Source organism: Cydia strobilella, chromosome 9, assembly GCF_947568885.1.
Source record: "Cydia strobilella chromosome 9, ilCydStro3.1, whole genome shotgun sequence".
NCBI classification, from domain to species: domain Eukaryota; kingdom Metazoa; phylum Arthropoda; class Insecta; order Lepidoptera; family Tortricidae; genus Cydia; species Cydia strobilella.
Window position 1 is genome coordinate 5,733,383 of NC_086049.1, and position 20,383 is coordinate 5,753,765.

At 36.8% G+C, this 20,383-nt stretch overlaps 2 protein-coding genes across 2 annotated transcripts; both read left to right on the forward strand.

The window, feature by feature from the left end:
* Nucleotides 1-1,372: 1,372 nt before the first annotated feature.
* Nucleotides 1,373-3,713, forward strand: LOC134744124 (sucrose-6-phosphate hydrolase-like). The gene has a single exon (XM_063677818.1). It carries the CDS (start codon nucleotides 1,447-1,449, stop codon nucleotides 3,055-3,057), a length of 1,611 nt encoding a protein of 536 aa, XP_063533888.1. The 5' UTR covers nucleotides 1,373-1,446; the 3' UTR covers nucleotides 3,058-3,713.
* Nucleotides 3,714-7,149: 3,436 nt separating this feature from the next.
* LOC134744127 (glutaminyl-peptide cyclotransferase) lies at nucleotides 7,150-16,074 on the forward strand. The gene is made up of 5 exons (XM_063677822.1): nucleotides 7,150-7,280; nucleotides 7,772-8,102; nucleotides 8,589-8,821; nucleotides 11,734-11,959; nucleotides 15,052-16,074. The coding sequence occupies exons 1-5, from the start codon at nucleotides 7,191-7,193 to the stop codon at nucleotides 15,201-15,203; spliced, it is 1,032 nt and encodes a 343-aa protein (XP_063533892.1). The 5' UTR covers nucleotides 7,150-7,190; the 3' UTR covers nucleotides 15,204-16,074.
* The last annotated feature ends 4,309 nt before the right edge of the window (nucleotides 16,075-20,383 follow it).

The window sequence follows — 20,383 nt, forward strand, 5'->3', positions numbered from 1 at the left end:
CAAAGTTGTAGTTTAACCCCTCGTGCTAATATTGATACACGACCAAGCGAAAAATTCCATAATCGAATCGTGGTTCGAAAATAGAACCTTGAGCGTTGCGAGGGTTTCTAGGCACGAGGGTTAAGCAAACTTTGCGACCGAATGAAACAAGGTTTTTTACAACACCACCGCGAGGAAAATACTAACTGTAAAACATTACAAATCAAATCCAAATAAACTCTATTAAATATTTATTATTCCTTAGTCACTTACAAAAAACCATCACTTTAGTCCATTCCACCAGCCAAAATGAGGAAACAACTCAAAATTTCCATCTAATTACTTTGCCACTCTTGTGGATAAAATTGAACTTTCTCATCAGTTTTTGAAATATCAAATGAGCCTTCACCGATGTGGTAAAAATATATTATGCATTTATTATTATGATCGCGTTTAAAGAAAGCATGTAACAAATTACAAGTTTTTTTTATATCACTACTTCTACCAATCATATTTACAAGAAATAGATACATAAAGTGGTTTCACGTCTTATAAAACGCGGCCACTGTTGTCACAAAATTAGCCTAATGAAGAGATTGACAACATCAATTGACATAATTATTGTGTTAAGTTAAGATAGTGCATGTATGTATATTCATCTCCCTGCCACTGGCTTTACAAATGACATCAACTGTATTCCGCGACCAAACAATGCATCTTTTCCATCTACACAACTAGAAATTACGTGTGTCTATAACAATACGTATCTGCATTACCTAATTTCCAACACAACAATAGATCTCTTGACCACAGACATATTTAAATAGACATCGTGTGTGTCGCGCTACACCAGGCATCTATTTATATATACGTGTATGCAAAGTGCTATTAAATTTTTACTTATTTAATTGATTTCGTGATTGGTCGGATTAAACAAATCTTGAGTTTGAAGAGATTTAGTTTTTCAGAAGTTATAAAAGTTATAGTGAATCAATAGTAACTTAAGTAGGTGTAGTTAAGTAGGTACCTACATTTTTACTGGGAAACGTACCTAACCTACCTATATCTACCTATTAATACTGTCAAAATTTCCTATTGAAATTGTGTCCTTGAAGTTTTAATTTAAAAATCCAAACGGTTGGGACCTACCCAGCACACGAAAGGATATACCTACATAAAATTTTTAAGGGCCTTTAAAATAGCCCCTATTTTATGTACAAACGATATATTTATGAAACCCATAAAATAGTTGAACTTCAAAATTGTCATATTTGAACTAAAATATGACTTTAGTTCAAATAGCCCTTTTTTAAATAGTTTCGTTAGATTTAAATATGCTATTGTGACGTTATGTACTCATTATAAATATGTCTGTTGTGTTTACAGTGGTATTCAATACTTGCTGTTCGGTCACTACCGCGCCGCGTCGCTGTTTAGTTTACAAACACTCGCTTCCCTTAGAGTCCGATGTCAAAGACAATATCAGTATTTTTTCAAACGCCGCACCAAATGGAATTGTTTATATTGCTCTTCGGACTAGGCCTAGCCTCGGCCGAGTACAGCTTGGACTACGGGCACATAGAAGCTTTCTTGAAAGAAAGAAAATCGGCACAGAAGACGAAGAATGGACCACTTTTTCATATATCATCTCCAGTTGGCTGGCTTCGGGATCCGGCAGCGTTCATTTATTTCAAAAACCAATATCATATCTTCTACGAATATCATCCTAACAACGGCGCCTGGGGGGCTGTGAACTGGGGCCATGTGGTCAGTTCTAACCTGGTCGATTGGGCGCATTACCCTCCAGCCCTCGTGCCGAAAGACTATTACGAGAAACAAGGCTGCCTCGCTGGGAGTGCCATCATTCACGACCGCTATCTTACTCTATTTTACACTGGCTACGCGCTGAGGAACTCCAAAAGCTGGCAGACTCAAAACGTTGCTATCAGCACAGATGGAATCATCTTTCAGAAATACCTTTACAACCCGGTTATAAGGGAAGACTTGCATGGCGTCGGCAACTTCAGGAACCCTAAGGTGTGGAGGCATAAAAACAACACCTACATGATGCTTGGGACTACATCTAGAGAACAACTCGGCAGGCTAGAACTTTACACTTCCGTGGACATGAACATGTGGACCTTCAATAAGACCTTAGCAGAGTCCTACGGAGACATGGGTTTTATGTGGGAGAACCCCGACATGATCGAGATGGACGGTATGGATGTTCTTATTTTATCCGTTCAAGGTATCCAAGCGGATTGCTTTAGATTCAAAAACATGTATCAGACTGGCTATATTGTCGGGCACTTCGAATACGACAAACTGGCTTTTGAGAACATGGAATTATCTACAGCGACTTTTAACGAACTAGATCATGGTCATGACTTTTATGGCGTGAAGACTACAATAGCTCCTGATGGGAGGAGGCTTTTAATAGCTGGATTGGGAATGTCGAGCTTAGCAGAATCACGGCACGGCTGGGCGAACATGCTCACCCTAGTGCGGGAGATACAGCTGAACAAAAAGGGAGAAATCCTCATGACGCCCGTCAGAGAAGTCAAACAGCTTCGCAGAGAAATCCTCGAGCGCGCTTGGTATTCTCCTGGAGGCGCTTTCACGTCCGACACAAAATATTTCGAGCTGATTTTAAATACTACAACTGCCACAAGAGATGTTAGTATCACCTTCGAATGGGGTGATGGCAGTCAATTTAAAGTCGGATATTCATCTGAACATCGATATGTAACTATTGATAGAGGGAGAGAGGATGGAGTGAGGCGCGCGGACTGGTCTCCCAAAGGAATAGTCTACTGGCGTATATTTATGGATTATTGCGCTGTGGAGGTATATTGTGGGAACGGTGATGTGGTATTCACAAGCAGGATACCTCTACCGCGAGGGCGTGTGGTTGTTAAAGTGGGCGGAGAAACGATGGTCCACATCACGCAATATAAGCTCAGGCGGGGTGTTGGTTACAGTAGAATTTCGAGCAAGAAAATGAAGTATGAATATCGGAAGAAAGTTGAAAAGAAGGCGAAGACGAAGGCTAACAAAGTCGGTTTAGAAGATGAGTGAATTGGCATAGGGATTGTTAATATTGTTATGTTCGTCCGCGCTTCATATGCAATTTTTGACTATTGTTATTAGAGCATGAAAATTTTAAACAGTGTCGTCTCTTAAGGGTATGTGTCGTGTTACCAGCAAACACTTAACCTTGGTCCGGTTTTGTAAACTACAAGTCACAATTTCAAAAGTGTAATGTAACTATAAGTATTTAGTTTTTTTTTAGAATTAATGCCTCTCCCAATATTTTGTTATGTGGAACTGTTTATGTCTTTTATTGTTAAGCTGCTACCTTAAACAAAATTCCAAATAATTAGGTAGGTATATAGATCTATTTCGACATTCACTCACTGATTATGTACCTATACCTACTTATGTATTTAGATTTAAATATTTGTTAAGTAGACACCGTGTTTCTGTACGTTTCAGTCCTGGGCACAGGCCTCCCATTGAAGAGAGATATTAAGCTGGGACACGAAACCGATTAGAACAATGGAACCATATTAGAACCTCGATATCCGATCCTCGACTGTCCAACCAAACCCTTAATTATCCGAATGCTGACTTAGCTTATCCAAATCCTCATTTATCCGAACTTTTTTGAGGTGTTTTATATTTTAACGTTAATTTGTACGTCAAATTTTAATATACTGTACTGTTTTTATTTGATCAAATCCCAAAAAACTCGTCTCGGTCCTAATTAGTTCGGTTAATCGAGGTTCTACTGTTCTGGAAACTACCTACCCCTAAGCTAGCCCAGTACAGTCCCCATTAGGTAAATATAGTATGAATTCTCTGAGATATTTTTTTCTGCTCGGGCCCTAGTCCGTTAAACGAAAGCCTTTGTTTCTTTTATGCAGAGCCGTCTTCGGCGCGTGCCAAACCAACAATGTCTTTTAAAGAGCAACTATCGTGATAGTATTAAGGTTCAAATTTATGTAACAGCTCATTAGGAGTACAATTAGTCGCCGGCATGCAGATAAACATTTATGGAGATAACAAAACGTGTTATCTCCGAATGGGCTGTTTCATGAATTATGCCATAAAAATAGGATGGTAAAATTGCTTTTTAACGGGCTTGTTCCCGTTTACTTATCACGGGGTTATTAGAAGTAGCAGAGGTAACCAGTAACCACTGCATAAAAGAAGCAATACTCAGAAAATTCATACTATGTATGCAGTACATGCACAGTCGTTAATCCCGCTCCAGCCAGACTACGCGGCGCGAAGCCGCGAACGCGAGTGTGGAGCCGATTCGCGCACGAGTGTGGAGGTCCCTTTAGAGGTGTATGGTTCTTACTTCCTAGTAGGGGTGTATCTGAGTTATCGGTGTTTTACTAAGTGTTTATGTACCTATTCAGTTAGTAGCAAAAGGTAGTCAAGGAGGTGGGTAAGTGGTGGTGTTTGGTTTTTATCAAAAGGTCACACGCGCAAATAAAACATATAAAAACCAAACGAAATAAATCATATACAAAGGAAAAAATTACCAAGTCCTCTAGTGCCCGGGGCTGTTCATAAGAAAGTTATTATAAGAAAGTAATTTAATTTGTTCTTAGAATATAAAAACCAATATCATATTTTTTCACCACACTAGCTCATAAATGCTTTCTTGTTTGTTTAAAAACTGATGAGAAATTTGCATTTTATCCACATGAGTGGCAAAGTAATTTGATGCAAATTTTGAGTGATTTCCTTATGTTGACTGGTAGAATAGACTTTTAAGTGATGATTTTGAATGTTAAATATTTCGTTTAAGTACTTATACGTTAATTTGGATTGATTTTGTTTTACAGTTAGTGTATTCCTCACGTTGCTGTGAAAATTTTTGTGTTTCACACGGTGGCAAAATTTGTTTAACCGACGTGACTTGAAACCCTCGCAACGCTCAAGATTACACTTTTCGAACCACTCGCTACGCTCGTGGTTCAATTTTGGGATCTTTCGCTTGCTCGGGTCTCAATATTAGGACGAGCGACGAGCTCAATATTAGACAACAACTTTGCCTCATTGTAAATAACTATTCAAAGCAATCAGGCATGTTTGATTTTCTCAACAACAATTACACAAGTATCGTTTGCGGTTGGTAAAATTTAAGCTCAGCCGATTCTCTAACAACATTGCCTTTTTACCAGCAAACGTAACTTTGGCGAGTTGGCGCCTGTTTATTTCTCCAGAGAAATAGCCCACGCAGTGACGTGCGCAATCTTGGCGTCTAAGAAATACGCACTCGGGTGTCAACTTGTCTCTCAACACAAATAATCCGCCAACATGCCCTGAACGCAAAATGGTTAATCGAACGAGCGAGCGAAGCGAAGTGAAGTTCTTACATTCAACTTGCAACTCACAGCTGGCTAGGGGCACGACCCGGCATTTCAGCTCCAATAGAAAATGGACCAGCAAAAATGTATGAAACAGCCAAATCTTTTTTTTGCGATTTCGGGGTTGGTCCCATTGTAAAATTATATTGTCCCAGTGATTATAGTTGGTCCCATTGTATAATATCATAAGAAGCTATAAGATATCTTTTGGTATCGCTCCGTCTGTAGAGTGAGTTCCCAATCCTTTATTATCTTGGAAGAACAAAAAAGAACAAAAGAAGGCTTTTATTTACCAAAGAGGAAGTTTCGAAATTAAAATCCGGCGTCTAACTTCAGTAAAAGGGTATTTCACGCTTGGCGCACCCGCCCTTCGTCCGCCTACGACAGAGTAAATACGTCACTGCCCTTCTTGTGACGTCATTAGGGGGGTTTCCCAAAGACTAGAATAACAGAGTAGTCACGTGATGCATAGATTTCCTTATCGTAGCTAAGTAAAAAATAACAAAGCTAAGTGGAAAGGTACTTGTTTATTTTTGTATACGAATAAACGAAATTAATGTATTTGGTTTTGCAAACATGTAATGCAGAAGTGGATATTACGTAAATAATATACCTCTTACTTAATTTTGTTGATCTATGTCAAATGATACCAGCCTTCGTACGTATTTGAATCGTGGTAGAAATTACAGTTTGTTTTAACCGACTTTAAAAACGGGAGGTTTCTAGTATTATTTTGCCACTTTTTTATTTCAGCAATTAGGTGCCTGCAGAATGTACCTACTTAGTCTAATGGTTTGTAAAAAAAATACATTGAAAGTTATACTGCTAGAAGTGCGCTTCTTCAAAATCCTGACACCAGGGGCGTAGCTAGAGGAAATGGCGCCCGGGGTAGGCACCAAATTTGCGCCCCCCCAAACCGTAGCCTGTAGACCCCCGTTCGACGCGGCGGGAACAATCAATGTTTTTGAAAATAATTTTATATTTTTCGCCCGTTTTGGCGCCCCCCTTGGACGGCGCCCGGGGCACGTGCCCCCCCCCCCCCCCCTAGTTACGCCTCTGCCTGACACATACCTAGTCAGGCTAAGTTAACGCTACACCGTGTGCTCGTGGCTCGTTTCCCTCCCTCCCTCTTCCCTCGAGCCACGAACCCACCGTATACACGCGCGTCTCGTGGCGCGTGGCGCGGCTCGCGCCTCGGCTCGTGGGTCGCACGCGAATGTAAACCGGACTAGAGGCAAATAACGAAATTTTGATTTTCGATGTTCGCGGTAACCCCTCTGTGTATTCTTAAAATAATTTCTTCTAATAGAGTGTGCGGAAAGAGAAGAGTCGTGGAATGTATTGGGCCCCATACATTCCTCGACTCTGCTCTTTCCGCACAGACTAGTTACAATTATATAATAGTTTGTCAAAGGACTGTCTCATTTCAAACAAAGACAGATAGAATCATACTATCTTTGTCTTACACTAGTCTAGTACCCAAAAGAAAAGGATGAGTATAGTTTTTTTGTTCTTATTTACTGCCAATTTGGTTTGACCAACTATAAACAAATAATGTAAAGAAATGGTAGTTTCTAAATTTAGAAACAGGTATGACTAAATTTGACGTTTGATTTGAAGAGGGGGAAGGGAGGGAGGATGAAAGGTAGTAGAGGAGGGTCGGAGTTTGAATGAAGCCTATAGTGTTTGGTTTTAGGGAGTGAGTGTCTGAGTGAGTAAATATCACAGGGCGGCTGATTGGCGGTGATTTTGTGACTTGTGACATATGTTCATTAACAATCAGTATTCAGTTTCACACGTACACGTCCGGAACGGAATCCAGTCAACATGTCGCGGTTTTTCACGTATATCGCGTCCGCTGTGCTGTGTTTTAGCTTAGTTAATACTAACAATGCTCTTAAATTTTATCAGGAAAAGGTAAGTTTGATTAGTATATGATTGATAACTTTTTGTTTATTGTTTTAAGTTAAGTTTGACCAGAGTTCACAAGGTCAGTAACATAAGGAAATGTAAAGTTTTACAGTAATTTGACCTTTACTTTCGCCAGTCCGAGAACTATTGAATGACCTGATATGACCTGTTGCTATTAATTTCTGATTAATTCTGTAGCATTTACTATTTGCTAGTCTCTAGATATTTAAATATAAAAGAACTTGAAAGAAATTGATACAATTAAATAGCCCTTTTTAAAAATTAAATAGCCTTTTTTAAAATAAACTAGTGAATCAATAGGTTTCCATTCAAACCTAGGCAACGTCATGTTAGGCTAAATAATTTTTGCTCAAGTTACTTTTCTCAACCACAAATTTGAACTCTTATTTACTATTATACTGAGAAGTTGATTAAATTATAATTTTAAAGATTCTCTGACTTTGTATCTCTTTTTAAAAAGACATGTTGTTTTGTAGAACTTTCATGAAGCTCAAGAATTAACAGACCAGGACATTAGAAACATAGCCGCCATGTCTGACATGACACATTTTAGAACTGTCCTTGACAAGATCATGATCCCTAGAGTGGTTGCGACACCCAACCATGCCAAAGTGAACAAGTTCATCAAGAAAGAGATGACTGCTCGAGGTTGGAATGTGACAGAAGATGCATTTGATGATCATACACCAGTTTTTGGCACATTGCGATTTAAGAACATAATTGCCACATTGAATCCAAATGCAGACAGATATTTGGTGCTGGCATGCCATTATGACAGTAAACATACGAGGGAACATGTGTTTATTGGTAAGCTTTTTTTATATTTAAACGTAATATGTGACGTTTCCAATTAAAAAGTACCACATTGTCGGTTGTCGATAAGGTTGATTTCAAATTCGGTCTTTATGGAAATAGCACCTTATTGACAAGCGACACTAAGTACCCTTTTGGGTTGAGAATGGCACATATGTGTCGCTTAACTTCAAACTCAAATAAATCCATTCAACCCTCTCAAATCACATAATCTGACAGTTGGATTTACCAGTTTGAAGCCAAGCAACTCACATGTTTGTCTGTTTCTTTAGAACATCTCAAGTCATTTTTACACAGAATAATTAACATAACAGATTTAACTTGCTTTAAAAATAAAATATTTATTCTGAGCTTAAGTTTTTTTTATTTACAATAAGAAATATTATTTATCCTATATTTCATTGCTGATTGTGCCAATCTCTTATTATTCTCATAGAAATCTTGAAATATATTTTATTATAAAATAAAATTTACCAACAGGTGCAACAGATTCCGCAGTACCTTGTGCCATGATGATAAATCTAGCCAAAGTAATGGGCCCAAAGCTAGAGAAATTAAAGCAGGCCAACCTGAGTCTCATGTTCATATTCTTTGATGGAGAGGAGGCCTTCCGGCAATGGGGGCCTACAGACTCCATCTATGGCGCACGGCATTTGGCCAAGCAGTGGCATGGAATGTCTTATAAGGATGGCGCTAATCATTTGCAGAGGATGGTGAGTTTTTAAATATTAGAACTTGCTCAGGGGAAAAGGAGTTTCAGGCAATATCCGTCTTTTTCTAACTGTATAAATTAGAGAGAGACAAACGCACTACTGTACATATGATAGGTACAGTCAGCAGCACAGGTAAGCAATCGCGGGTTCAAAATTAACTGAAAAAAAAAACTTTATTGTTAAGAGAATTAGCAGGTGTAGGTTATATTTTGAAGAACTCACCCGCTTAGCTAGCTTAACTAGATACGTTTGTTACTGACAAAAACTTCCAAGTTTCTATAATAGTATAGGAAGAATTATATAATTATTTAATTATATTACCATTTCATTTCATATACGCATTGTAAATAGTTTTTTATGGTGTTGGTAGTGTTGTAGGTATTTATCTCTCAATAAATTTTTTTTTTAACCTTGAAAAGTTGTGTATGTGTCCTAACAATACTAATCGATTAGCATTCAGTTTGTATCCTCTTTGTAATATAAATCAGTGTTTATATTATTGTACCATCGTTCGTGCAGTCAGCAGCAGAAGTTGCTAAGCGGGCGAGGTGTTCAAAATGATCTTGACGCGACTTTATTGTTAAGAGCGTGTCAAGGTAGTTTTGAACACCTCGCCCGCTTAGCAACTTCTGCTGCTGACTGTACCATGGTCTTACGGATGTCCTTTATAAAGAACATTCTCAAGTTAGGTATTTTTTTCAAAGGGTAAAAACGGGCGGGACCCTATTACTAAGACTCCTCTGTCCGTCGGTCTGTCACCAGGCTGTATCTCACATGAACCGTGATAGCTAGATAGTTAAAACTTTCACAGATGATAATTTCTGATGCCGTTATAGCATAACAACAAATACTAAAAAGTACGGAACCCTTGCTTGGTGGGCGAGTTCGACTCGCACTTGTCCGGTTTCTTTCTCTTCAAATGAAATTCTAGACTTCTCAGCATAAAAATTCAATTTTGTAATAATCAAAAGCAGTGTTGTATGTAATTATGTAATACATATTATTTATCGAGAATGCATAGGCATTGGCATCCTCTATTGTTACTTACAATTGTGTTTTCCACATATCGAAAATGTTCACGTATGTTTGATAAATTAATATTCATCGCCTTTTTAAAATAACTATAATGTACTTAATTATGATAAACACGCCGGCAAGCTCGGCCGAATTTCACCTTCCCATACAAACGGAGTTCCGTTCTTATTTTAAAACTACGGGTTGGATTGTAATGAAACTGCACATACAATGACATGAGGTATATCTAGGTCTGAAATTAGTTTATATAGCTCCAGTTTATAAAACAAACGAAATCTAGCAAAAACGTTTTGTATGAAAAACATAAATTCGCTGTATTTTTTTTAACTATGCTGTCTGAAGCTACATAAACTAATTACAGACATAGATATACCTTATCCTATTGTAAGTACAAAGTTTCAGAGAACCGAGCTTGCCGGGGACCCTTAACAATAACTAGAAGTAAGTACATCTGTATTATAAAACTTTATAAAATGTATTGCTTTTATTATATTAATATCACGATAGAACTGTTAATGTCAACATTTGTATACTACATCGGTGGCAAACAAGCATACGGCCCGCCTGATGGTAAGCGGTCACCGTAACTACAGGCACAGAAAATATAATAGTAGGTACCTACAGAAGATTAACTCCCTAACAAAACGCGATTACTACGCGCAAGGCGGCGCAAGCGCGTGCAGGCGTCCGTTCCATAGCGGTGTGCGGCAATTACTATGGCAAAACCTCAAAATTGAGGCGGCCGCAGGTACTTGTAGCGACACGACGAAATCACGGAGTGAGACACGCCTGGTTGGCCCTGGCTGTTACATGTCATGTGCGTTGCCGACCCAACATAAAAACAATATTATTATTTTCAAGATACGCTCATGTAGTTCTAATGTAATGTATTTGTTGAATTGTTATATTAACAGACATAATCTAAATGCTAAGTCTGTATACCGTATATGTGTAGGTTCGTGTCTATACCTAGATAGATAGATAGCGTTTATTCGTGGCATCGTGGCAAAAAAGAAGAAAACAACACGTAGGTAACACAACTTAACATAAATAATATTATAAGCCACGAAACGGCCTATACCTATAACGGCTACCTACATCATTTTGTAGAATCGAGGTATTTAACTAACGATTAAATCTGGATTCAATATATGTAAATTATATGTATTTGTTACAAGTCCGTCTCTGTCTATGCTTTTATAATGTACAGGGTGGGCCAATGATAAATGCATTTTAACGAAAGACGTCAATACGAAAAGATAATTTATCACTGGCCCACCCTGTACAAAGGACTGAGTTATCTTTAGTCAAGCTAGCTAGCCCAGTCAGTACCAAATTGGTAAGAAAAAGTCGGAGTTATATTCTATCCCGTAAATTACCGTTAGCCTTGAAGTTGCGTGGCTTCGATTAGGTGTAAGATTAATTATTCTCCTTCTTTCGCTTATGAGGTAGGTAGCGCTAGCTTCATAGCTATGAAGTGGTATATTACTTTATGGCTGAAATTAATTCTACGTCAGCCGCTCGAGCAAGGGTGCTTTGATAAACAGTGAGGCAAATTCGATTATGCTGCGAGCGTGAGAAAAAATGACCAGTGCGACTTTTATAATATTGTATTTTTTCCTTCTAATTATGTTATTACTACAGAAGTGAAAAGTTGTATGTACAGTCAGCAATACCATTCGCTTAGCACCTTTGCGTACAAACTTCTATGCAGGGGGTGTACCTTTTCTCTGCAGCTGACTGTACCACTAGTGCCTTTAATTGCCTCGCAGTAAATACGAACCTTGCTCTCTTATTGCACACATAACTATTGTAATCTGCGTAGAATAATGTCCAGAAACTTTTCCTTAGGGTTACCAATGTTCATTTGTTTCCAGGACGTCCTAGTGCTTCTAGACCTCCTAGGCGCCCCAGACCCAGTGTTCTACAGCTACTTCCAGTCGACAGAGAAGTGGTACGTGCGGCTGGCGAGTGCAGAACAGCGGCTGGCTGAGCTGGACCAGCTCGGAGGCTACACTAAGGGCAGGGCGGAGCAGACCTACTTCAGGCTGTCAAGCTCCAGGTCTTTTGTGGAAGATGACCATATCCCGTTCTTGAGGAGAAGTGAGTAGAATTTGTACAATTTTGGTGTTTAAAATAAACATATATAGGGTTGGGCAGATTAAGTGTCCTAGTTGTGTACCTACTGCCATTTTACTTAAATATAGCGGAACTTTTTTTAACTATATTATTTTTTATTATTCGAGAATTTAACCATCTTTATAATTTCTAGACGTCAGCTTGATATCTATTGTTTTTATATTGTTTTCAACATGGATGCGAAACGCCAGCTCGTCCAAACGTCACTGAAAAGGTTTCCACTCAGCTTGGTGTCAAGGTACCTTTTGAATACCTTGACGCTGGTCACACATGTGGGTTTTGTTAAAGTGAAGGAGACGCATAGTTTACGATGCCTTTCGGATAACATCAATTGATATGTGTCTTCATTGGTCTATAAATAAAAGCTATTATCACAAAGTTGATTAAAAAAGATCCCCGCATCCCGTATTCTTGCATTGCATATGACTTTTTTAATTCGTACGTCGCTTTATCTTAATTGACGGTCACGGTTATGAACTAAGGAACTTATTAAACGAGTTAATTAAATTAAGCAATTACTCTGTACTGTAACTTTCATTGCCCTTGTGTTACCTTAAAGACTATTGAGCAATACTGTATATTGTATTGTCCTACACAGTGGACATCATTTTTCAATCCTCGACGCAAACGATGGGTTAAAAATTAAAACATTTAAAATTATATTCAGATGGAACATAAATGTTATTCAGGATTACATAGACTGACATTTGCAATACTTTCGATGGATTAAAGGGTACTAGATATTTTGCCTTACGTATTAGCGATGTCGTTGTTACAGTTTTTTAAAGTTCACGTCTGTTATAAAAGGCTTTCTCATGTATTGTTATAAAATCACAATACTCGTAGATCGAATCTTGGAGAGATCATCAGATCAGTACCTACTTTATCGTAATTTTATCTTATCAGTTATCAATTTATCAGTGATGTTCACGTCTTGCCGTCTATCACGTAATAAACTACCGTACTGCCTGATAGTTAAGTATATAATAAATATGTAATTATAATAAGTTTAAGTTATTTTTTATGGTAATTTAATTCTCATAATTTCCATAAAAATGTTTACGGTCATTTAGATAATAGTTATTGTGTCAATGTGAGATATTGGAATAATAATAAAACTAGATTTAAATAGTTTAAATAAAAAATGATATTTCGCGGTAGTTAATAAGTAGGTATAGGTTTTGTTTCGAATAAAGCTTTCTTTCTTTACTTATGTGGATAGTGTGACACATTTTAAGTATCTATTTATTAGGCATAAGTATGACCACTTTATAACTTGTCCGTTTAGACATAGGAACGTGGATTGTATCTAATTGAAGTAATTGATTATGTTATGTTACCTCTCTCTGTTATTTAACTGTTTAAAACAGTGGTTCTCAAACTTTTTTGGCGACGGAACGCTTTTGGAAAGCAATATATTTGACGGAGCCCCAAATAAAAATATTTCGTTTGTCATATTAACTGTGGACCAGAGACATAGGAGAGCTGGTTATTGTTTGTTTTCGCTTTTTCTCACAGATACTTTGAGAATTGCTGGTTTAAAATATGTATTTATTTGAGATGTTGTGAATATGATAAATTAGTTAGTCAATTAATATTAATTTATCGACACGACATGAACGTCGTAGGGTCTCGGTATTTTCGGTCTGGCCCAGACTAAACATACCAACAAGAAATATTGTGCCCAATATTTCACATACTCCTACAGCTATATCTGAGAAAAAAACTGCATATAAGGAATATGTTACCTTCATACTTTCAAATACGTTTTACTAAAACCTGATGGATCACGGTGTAAGACGGTGTATAATATATACCTATAGGTAGGTACGCTCGCTCCATTAACTTATTGTTGGGTTATAGGCGGTCTTATAGGGCTCCAGGGTATGAGCGTGACAACGCTATGCGTGTATATAGCGATGGCCCTCTCGCACATCAGAGCGTATCGATAATATAATAACAAACAGCCAGTAAATAAATATATTTGAGAAGTCGGGGTTATGACTCTAGCGCATCCTGAAGACTCGGCTTCGATTCCTGCCCTGGGTATTCGAGGCATTGTGCATTGGTCACTTTTTCTTTCGTATAATGACATATATTTCGGTTTAAAAGCAAACGTGTATACAGGTAAATGTCAACGAGTAACTAGACGAATAAAGTCCTAATCTCACCACTCGATGAAAATAATAATTGCCGCTTATGGACCAAATTTCCCATACACGATAAGTACTGATATGCTTATCAACTATGAAAAGAGCTTGATGGGATTCGTCATACCACCTACGTGCGAGTAACATTTGCTTCGAGAAGATTTTTCTTAGAAACTTCGGTAGCGTTTTAAGAATAAAAGTTTGAACTATCTACAGTTCGCTTACCTATCTATTCATATAATTTTTTGAACGGATCAATGTTTTTAACTTGGACGTAAATTATGAATATCATATACCGAATCATTGTTTTTAAGTAGATAAGGTTGTTGAGTGTAGGCAACGATATTACACGGATATTTCATAGCCTACCTAAGCAATTTAACATAAAGCCATTTTTATGTAGAATTAAGAAGTTACAGAAAATGTATTGTATTAAGTGCTTACTGTAATACACTCATAAGTTGGCACTTTTCCTGGCTTTAGCACCGATCCTCCCGACATTGAACTTAAGCATGTCAATATTAAGTTCATGTTTTGAATAGCCAATGATTTACAGTAACGTACGAAAGTAAGCCAAATGCAAATCTGCGAGTCCCTATCATTGAAACACTCGTCACCAATTAAGACAACATTAAAAAAATAGGCATGTGCCTCAAAAAGGCATTGAGTAGGTAAGACTTGTTCCACCGAACTCATAGAAACCAGTTGCCACCTACTTAAGCATAGTGTGCCAACAATAGGTACTTAACTCTTGGAAGCGCTAAAAATAGCCAAGGTAGTGAGTTCAAGCCTAATTGACACTCAATAATTGAGCAATTCTATGTAAAAGCAGGTCAAAAATTATGTTGTTTCTAACCCACATTACGTAGAAAAGAGTTAATAACACAACACAAATTGTATTTACAGACGTGGACTGCCTCCACATAATCCCATCCCCGTTCCCCGACGTGTGGCACACCGCCGGCGATGACGGCTCGGCGCTGGACTTCACCACCATCGAGAACCTCAACAAGATCATGCGAGTGTTCGTGGCAGAGTACCTGCACACGCAGGCCTAGCGGTACAACCGATGGCGGCTTTGGAGGGTTATACCTACTTAATCAGTTATTTCGAATTAGACATTCCTACAATGAAGTTGCCGTTTAAGAGCCTTCGATGTTATTTTCCTTTATAAAGGACAACAGTTTTGGACCGTGCAATAAATTTGACATCAAATTTGGATGTATGATATTATTGTCCTTTAAAAAAGACATGCTTTTGGAACAACGAAAATCCATGGATTCTATCAACGAGACCTTTACCCAGGTCATGCGAGTGTTTGTATCGAAGGACACGTAGGCAAAGGCCATACTACGAGTATGCTCTGGCGTCTGTGTAAGGTCAGGTCAGGTCAGGTCTTGTAAGTCTTGTAACTTAGTGTTCTACATTCCGAATTAATTAAAAATATAAATGTTTGTGAGTTTGACTACGGGATGTCTGGTACACTTAATTGGTTGTGTATGAAGGATTTTATAATAATTTATCTGATTGTGGTGTCAGATACAGATTTTGTCAATGGATTTTTCGCAGTACTATATGAACATTATGAATGTTTGTTGTATTGTACTTAAATTGAGTCTTTTCAAAAGTGCTTATTTCTCTATAAACACGATACAAATATAAGCCCTTTTAAAAACTGTAGTAAAATTTACAGTGATATTATGTTTTATTTGTTCGCTTTAATAAATGATTATACACAGTTATCTAATAAAAATTATCAAGTGTACTAATTATGTGTAAATTAAGTATAAGTAAGTACCAACTTCAATTTTATGTCGTCTGATGCAAATTATCTAGACAACTGACTATTTATAATAAAATTCTTTAATTTAAAGAAAATAGAAAATAAATAGGTACATGGAGGATTACTTTATGACAACAGCTCTTAACTTTATGATCAATGATCATGTAATTTATTGCCTTATTTAAGGACTTAATTGGTGCTTATAATTTGTATAAAAATATATACCTATTTATTTAGAGTTTTGCCGTTTCATTTTATTGTAGTTAGACAAATTTTATGTAGGATAAATCGTCATAAATGTAAAATATTTAAAGATCAACGGTTACACTCACGTGAATTATAGGTCGCTATTGGCGACATGTTTCTAACCCATCGGGGGTCCGTGCACTGCGCGCAGCCGCTGGAGTGCAGCCGACGCGAGCACTCAAGCCTGAGGAAAGGATCCCCAATGGGTTCGAAACATGTCGCCAATAGCGATCAATTCACGCGGGTGTAACTGTTGTTCTTTAAATATTTTAAAATATGTCTCACGAAAGTTTAATTTCGATCGTCATAAATGTGATTAGTTATTATAAATAATAGTTATTATGATATTATATTTGCTTAAAATCTTACACATTACTGCGGTTTATTAGTTAGTAGGTTAGGTGAGATGAATTTGACAGGGCAGGTGCCAATAAGTCGAAAGGTTTTAACCATGGTGATTCGTAAAGGAAAGCGTGGACTTTGACCGCCACGGCTATTTTATACAGGACGGCAAAAAAATAAGTGCATTCCCGTTGTCAACTTTTACTATTGAACCAACCACGAAATCGCCAAAAAAAAAACATTATCCTCCCATAGAAAATAGACCAGCCAAAATGTATGAAACAGCCAAATTTTTTTTACAGTTTCAGTATAATCGCAAAACCTCCCTGGCAACGGGAATGCACTAATTTTATTGCTACATGTATAACACGCAATCGTAACTGTTACCTTTGTCGGCTACGGCAGACTGTGACGATCAAATTATTAAAATACAGCTGTAAAAAGTAATGAAATAAATTCATTTGTATTTTTTATATATATATCTGGTTGTTGGCGCCTACCTCTAGTACATAATGAAGTTTGCTTTAAATAAATGTGGCTTATGTGAAATCAAGGCTTTGTATGTATTAGGATTTTTAAAAGCTTAATGTACAATTTTATTATCGTATGCATAGTTGGTGTTTTATCAACCGAGCGCATTAGCATTCTATATATTATATGGTTTAATATATTGTTCCTAGAAGGTTGTGTGTGAGTGAAAGATATTTTTATTTAGAGTATTTTCTGAGATTTTATGACTTGACATTAAAACATATTTACGAATATTACTGACTAATTTAAGTTTTAGGCCTAATATTAGTTGGGTTACCTAAGGTATTTAAAGTTAACATTGAAATAATGTGTCTTTGTTAATTAAAATTTTATTCAAATCCATTTCCGCTTATACAAAAGTAACTATTTAGTTGAAAGAACAGATCTTATTTTAAAATATTTTTTACTAGATTTTCTAGTCTAAGTTAAAAACCAGTGTCCAAAATGTGGCTGGCTGTATATAAACTAGGTAGTTATACAAAAAATGCCATAGAAGTTTAAAAGGAAAAGATGTTTCAAAATAAGATCTTTCTCTGTTATGTGTCCAAATATTTGAATTAGTGGTAACGATCCTATTATGGACTCACAAATTATTTCCATAACAATCAATGTGACAGTCAATGCGTGCCCATGATAGGTTAGTTTACCCACTTTATGTTACAGAAAAGTAATGAAATACTGTAAATTGACTAGCAACACTTAGCCATTACATATATTTGTGCTTGAAAATCCTTTATTACTTTTACTATTATGATTGATAAGTCTTCATTTTGAAGTTATTTTGACTACTTATGTTCTTAGTGCTTAAAGGAACTTTGCTCAGTTAATTATACAATTAGCATCAACAAGACCAATTGCAAAGATCTACATTCAATATTCAACCCTATAAACGTTGATATGCGGTCGAATATCAAAGCAGGCAGCCGCCGGCACCTGCCGGTCTTAACGAAAATATTTATTATTTTAGAAACATTGTACAACAGCTTCCTTTTGCCGGGATTGTAGGTCTAGCACATCTAACCGCGCGAATAGTCGCTCGTGAAAAGTACTACTTCCTATTTTAGGTGAAACGGAGGACGCTGAGCAAGTTGTTAGTTGTGCTAGTCTCACTACTTAGGCAGTTGTCTGACCGTGGACGATTAGTTTTTCTTTGCGAGCGTTTTTTCTGATAACGCTACATATCGCCGGCTGAGTTAGCGATTAATGATTAATACATCTCTTATCCACACGAGCTCCATCTTACGTGAGATAACGCTCGATGGCTGGTCGCTTTGTCGCCTTTAACCGGACAGTTGCCTAAAATTGGTTCCATTTTTTATAGTTTCCAGATTTTACTAGAATGTTAATTTTCCAGGATTAAATGTAGTTAAACAAGAAATATGTTAAAAGTAAGTACAGCTTTAAAATATGGATTGCCGTTTGAAACATTGTTGGGTTATTTAAAATGTTATTCGAAATGAAATAAATTATATAATTAGTGATTTTATTCATTTTTTTATATTTAGACGGTAAAAACGAACTAGTCGTTATATATTCATAGAAAAAGTTGAAAAAGTAATTCATTTTTGAAATAAATAACACTTTCCAGCTAATAAAGAAACGTTAAGACTACTATAAAAATAAAAATATTGTTACATACATATTACGAGACAATAGGGAATGTTACGCAAAACTCTGCGTAGAGGGCGTCACTAGCACCACAGGGTCTGCCGCAAAACACAAAAATCGAAAGTTCGGTTTCTGCCTCTCTATCACTCTTGTATATTCGATCGATAGAGAGGCAGATAACGAAATTTCGCGGTAGGCCACCTGTAAACAAATCGCCTTGATGCATCAATGTCATAGTGAAAACTTGTCAAAAAACTGTTTAAGGCATACTATTTACAAAGATAGATATAACTCCGTAATAGATGGATACAGTCTAAGAAAAAAACGTGCCTCGAAAATCACGAAAATTTGATTCTCGATCAGATGGCGCCACTAGTTTTGGCCTACACTCGTATAGAGGGCGTTGACTGTTTCGTTTGTTATTTATAATTTTAACGCATACCAGTGAAAGAACATGGGTCAAAGTCATATAAAAATAATTAATGCAAATAAAAAAATCATTTATCCATATTTAAATACATTTTATCGTATTTTTATAAATATTTATTTTTAGTTTTAAAGTGTGTCGACAGATGGCAGTGAATTTACTGGGGTTACAAAATTTACTATGACAGTACCGCTCTAGTATAAGTTACTCTATGCTATTTATAAGTTACTCTATGGTTTAGGATGTGCACTAGTGCTGCACTCTGGCGGCAGAACATTGCAGTAATATTCCCTATTAGGTTATAACCGCGAAACACATCGTTCATTCGTATCAGGCTCTAAAGCGTTTAACGCAAAGCATAATAAAATTGCACTTTTTCAAAACTAATAAAGTCGAATAACGCTTGTCAACGTATAATAAGAGATAATTTTAACTTGACTCCTAATTTCTGAAGGGTAAGCCTATAACTGATAAAAACTTAAAGTTTCCCTTTCTGTTCTTAACCCCGTCGTATGAGTGAATTGAAAAAAATGTATACATATGTGGCTTTCCATCACAGAAGGGTCCTTATGCTTCATGTGCAACAAGGAACTTTCCATCAGCAATTCCAACAGAAATTATGATAGAAACGTCCTTATTGCTCATGAAGCATAAGGACACTTTTTTAGTGGAAAGCCACATATAGTTTGTCAAAGGACTGTCTCATTTCAAACATAGACATAGAGAATCATACTATCTTTGTTTTACACTAGAACTAGCACCCAAAAGAAAAGGATGAGTATAGTTTTTTTTGTGCTTATTTACTGACATTTTGGTTTGACCAACTATAGTAAAGGAAATGTAATTAGTCTAAAGTCAATTTATTCCATTGTGTTACGACAATTAAGCCATTTCTATTTAAGTTACATGCATAAGTGTGTTAGGGTATGCTATTGACTTATATGTGTATGAATTAAGTACAATAAATACAATACAATTTACATGGTTAATTTTCGTAACACAAAGAATCAATTAAATTAAGACTAATCACAGATTCTTAATTACGTAAAAAAAATTCATCATTGAAAACATGACCTTGACATTAAAACAATAGAATTAAATTGTGGCTTTCCACACAGAAGGGTCATTATGCTTCATGTGCAGTAAGGAACTTTCCATCAGAAATTCCTACAAAAACTGTGATAGCGTCCTTCTGGCACATGAAGCCACAATTCCCACGCACGGATCCGTGGATAGACACGGACATGCGAGGGGTTAATCATGATTTGATTTATGTATCGTTATTTCTAGTCCCGTCTCAA

Coding starts and splice junctions, on each gene's coding strand:
- LOC134744124 (XM_063677818.1), top strand. CDS start 1,447: ATGTCAAAGACAATATCAGTATTTTTTCAAACGCCGCACCAAATGGAA.
- LOC134744127 (XM_063677822.1), top strand. CDS start 7,191: ATGTCGCGGTTTTTCACGTATATCGCGTCCGCTGTGCTGTGTTTTAGC. Junction 8,822..11,733: donor CTAATCATTTGCAGAGGATG/GTGAGTTTTTAA, acceptor ATTTGTTTCCAG/GACGTCCTAGTGCTTCTAGA. Junction 11,960..15,051: donor TATCCCGTTCTTGAGGAGAA/GTGAGTAGAATT, acceptor TTGTATTTACAG/ACGTGGACTGCCTCCACATA.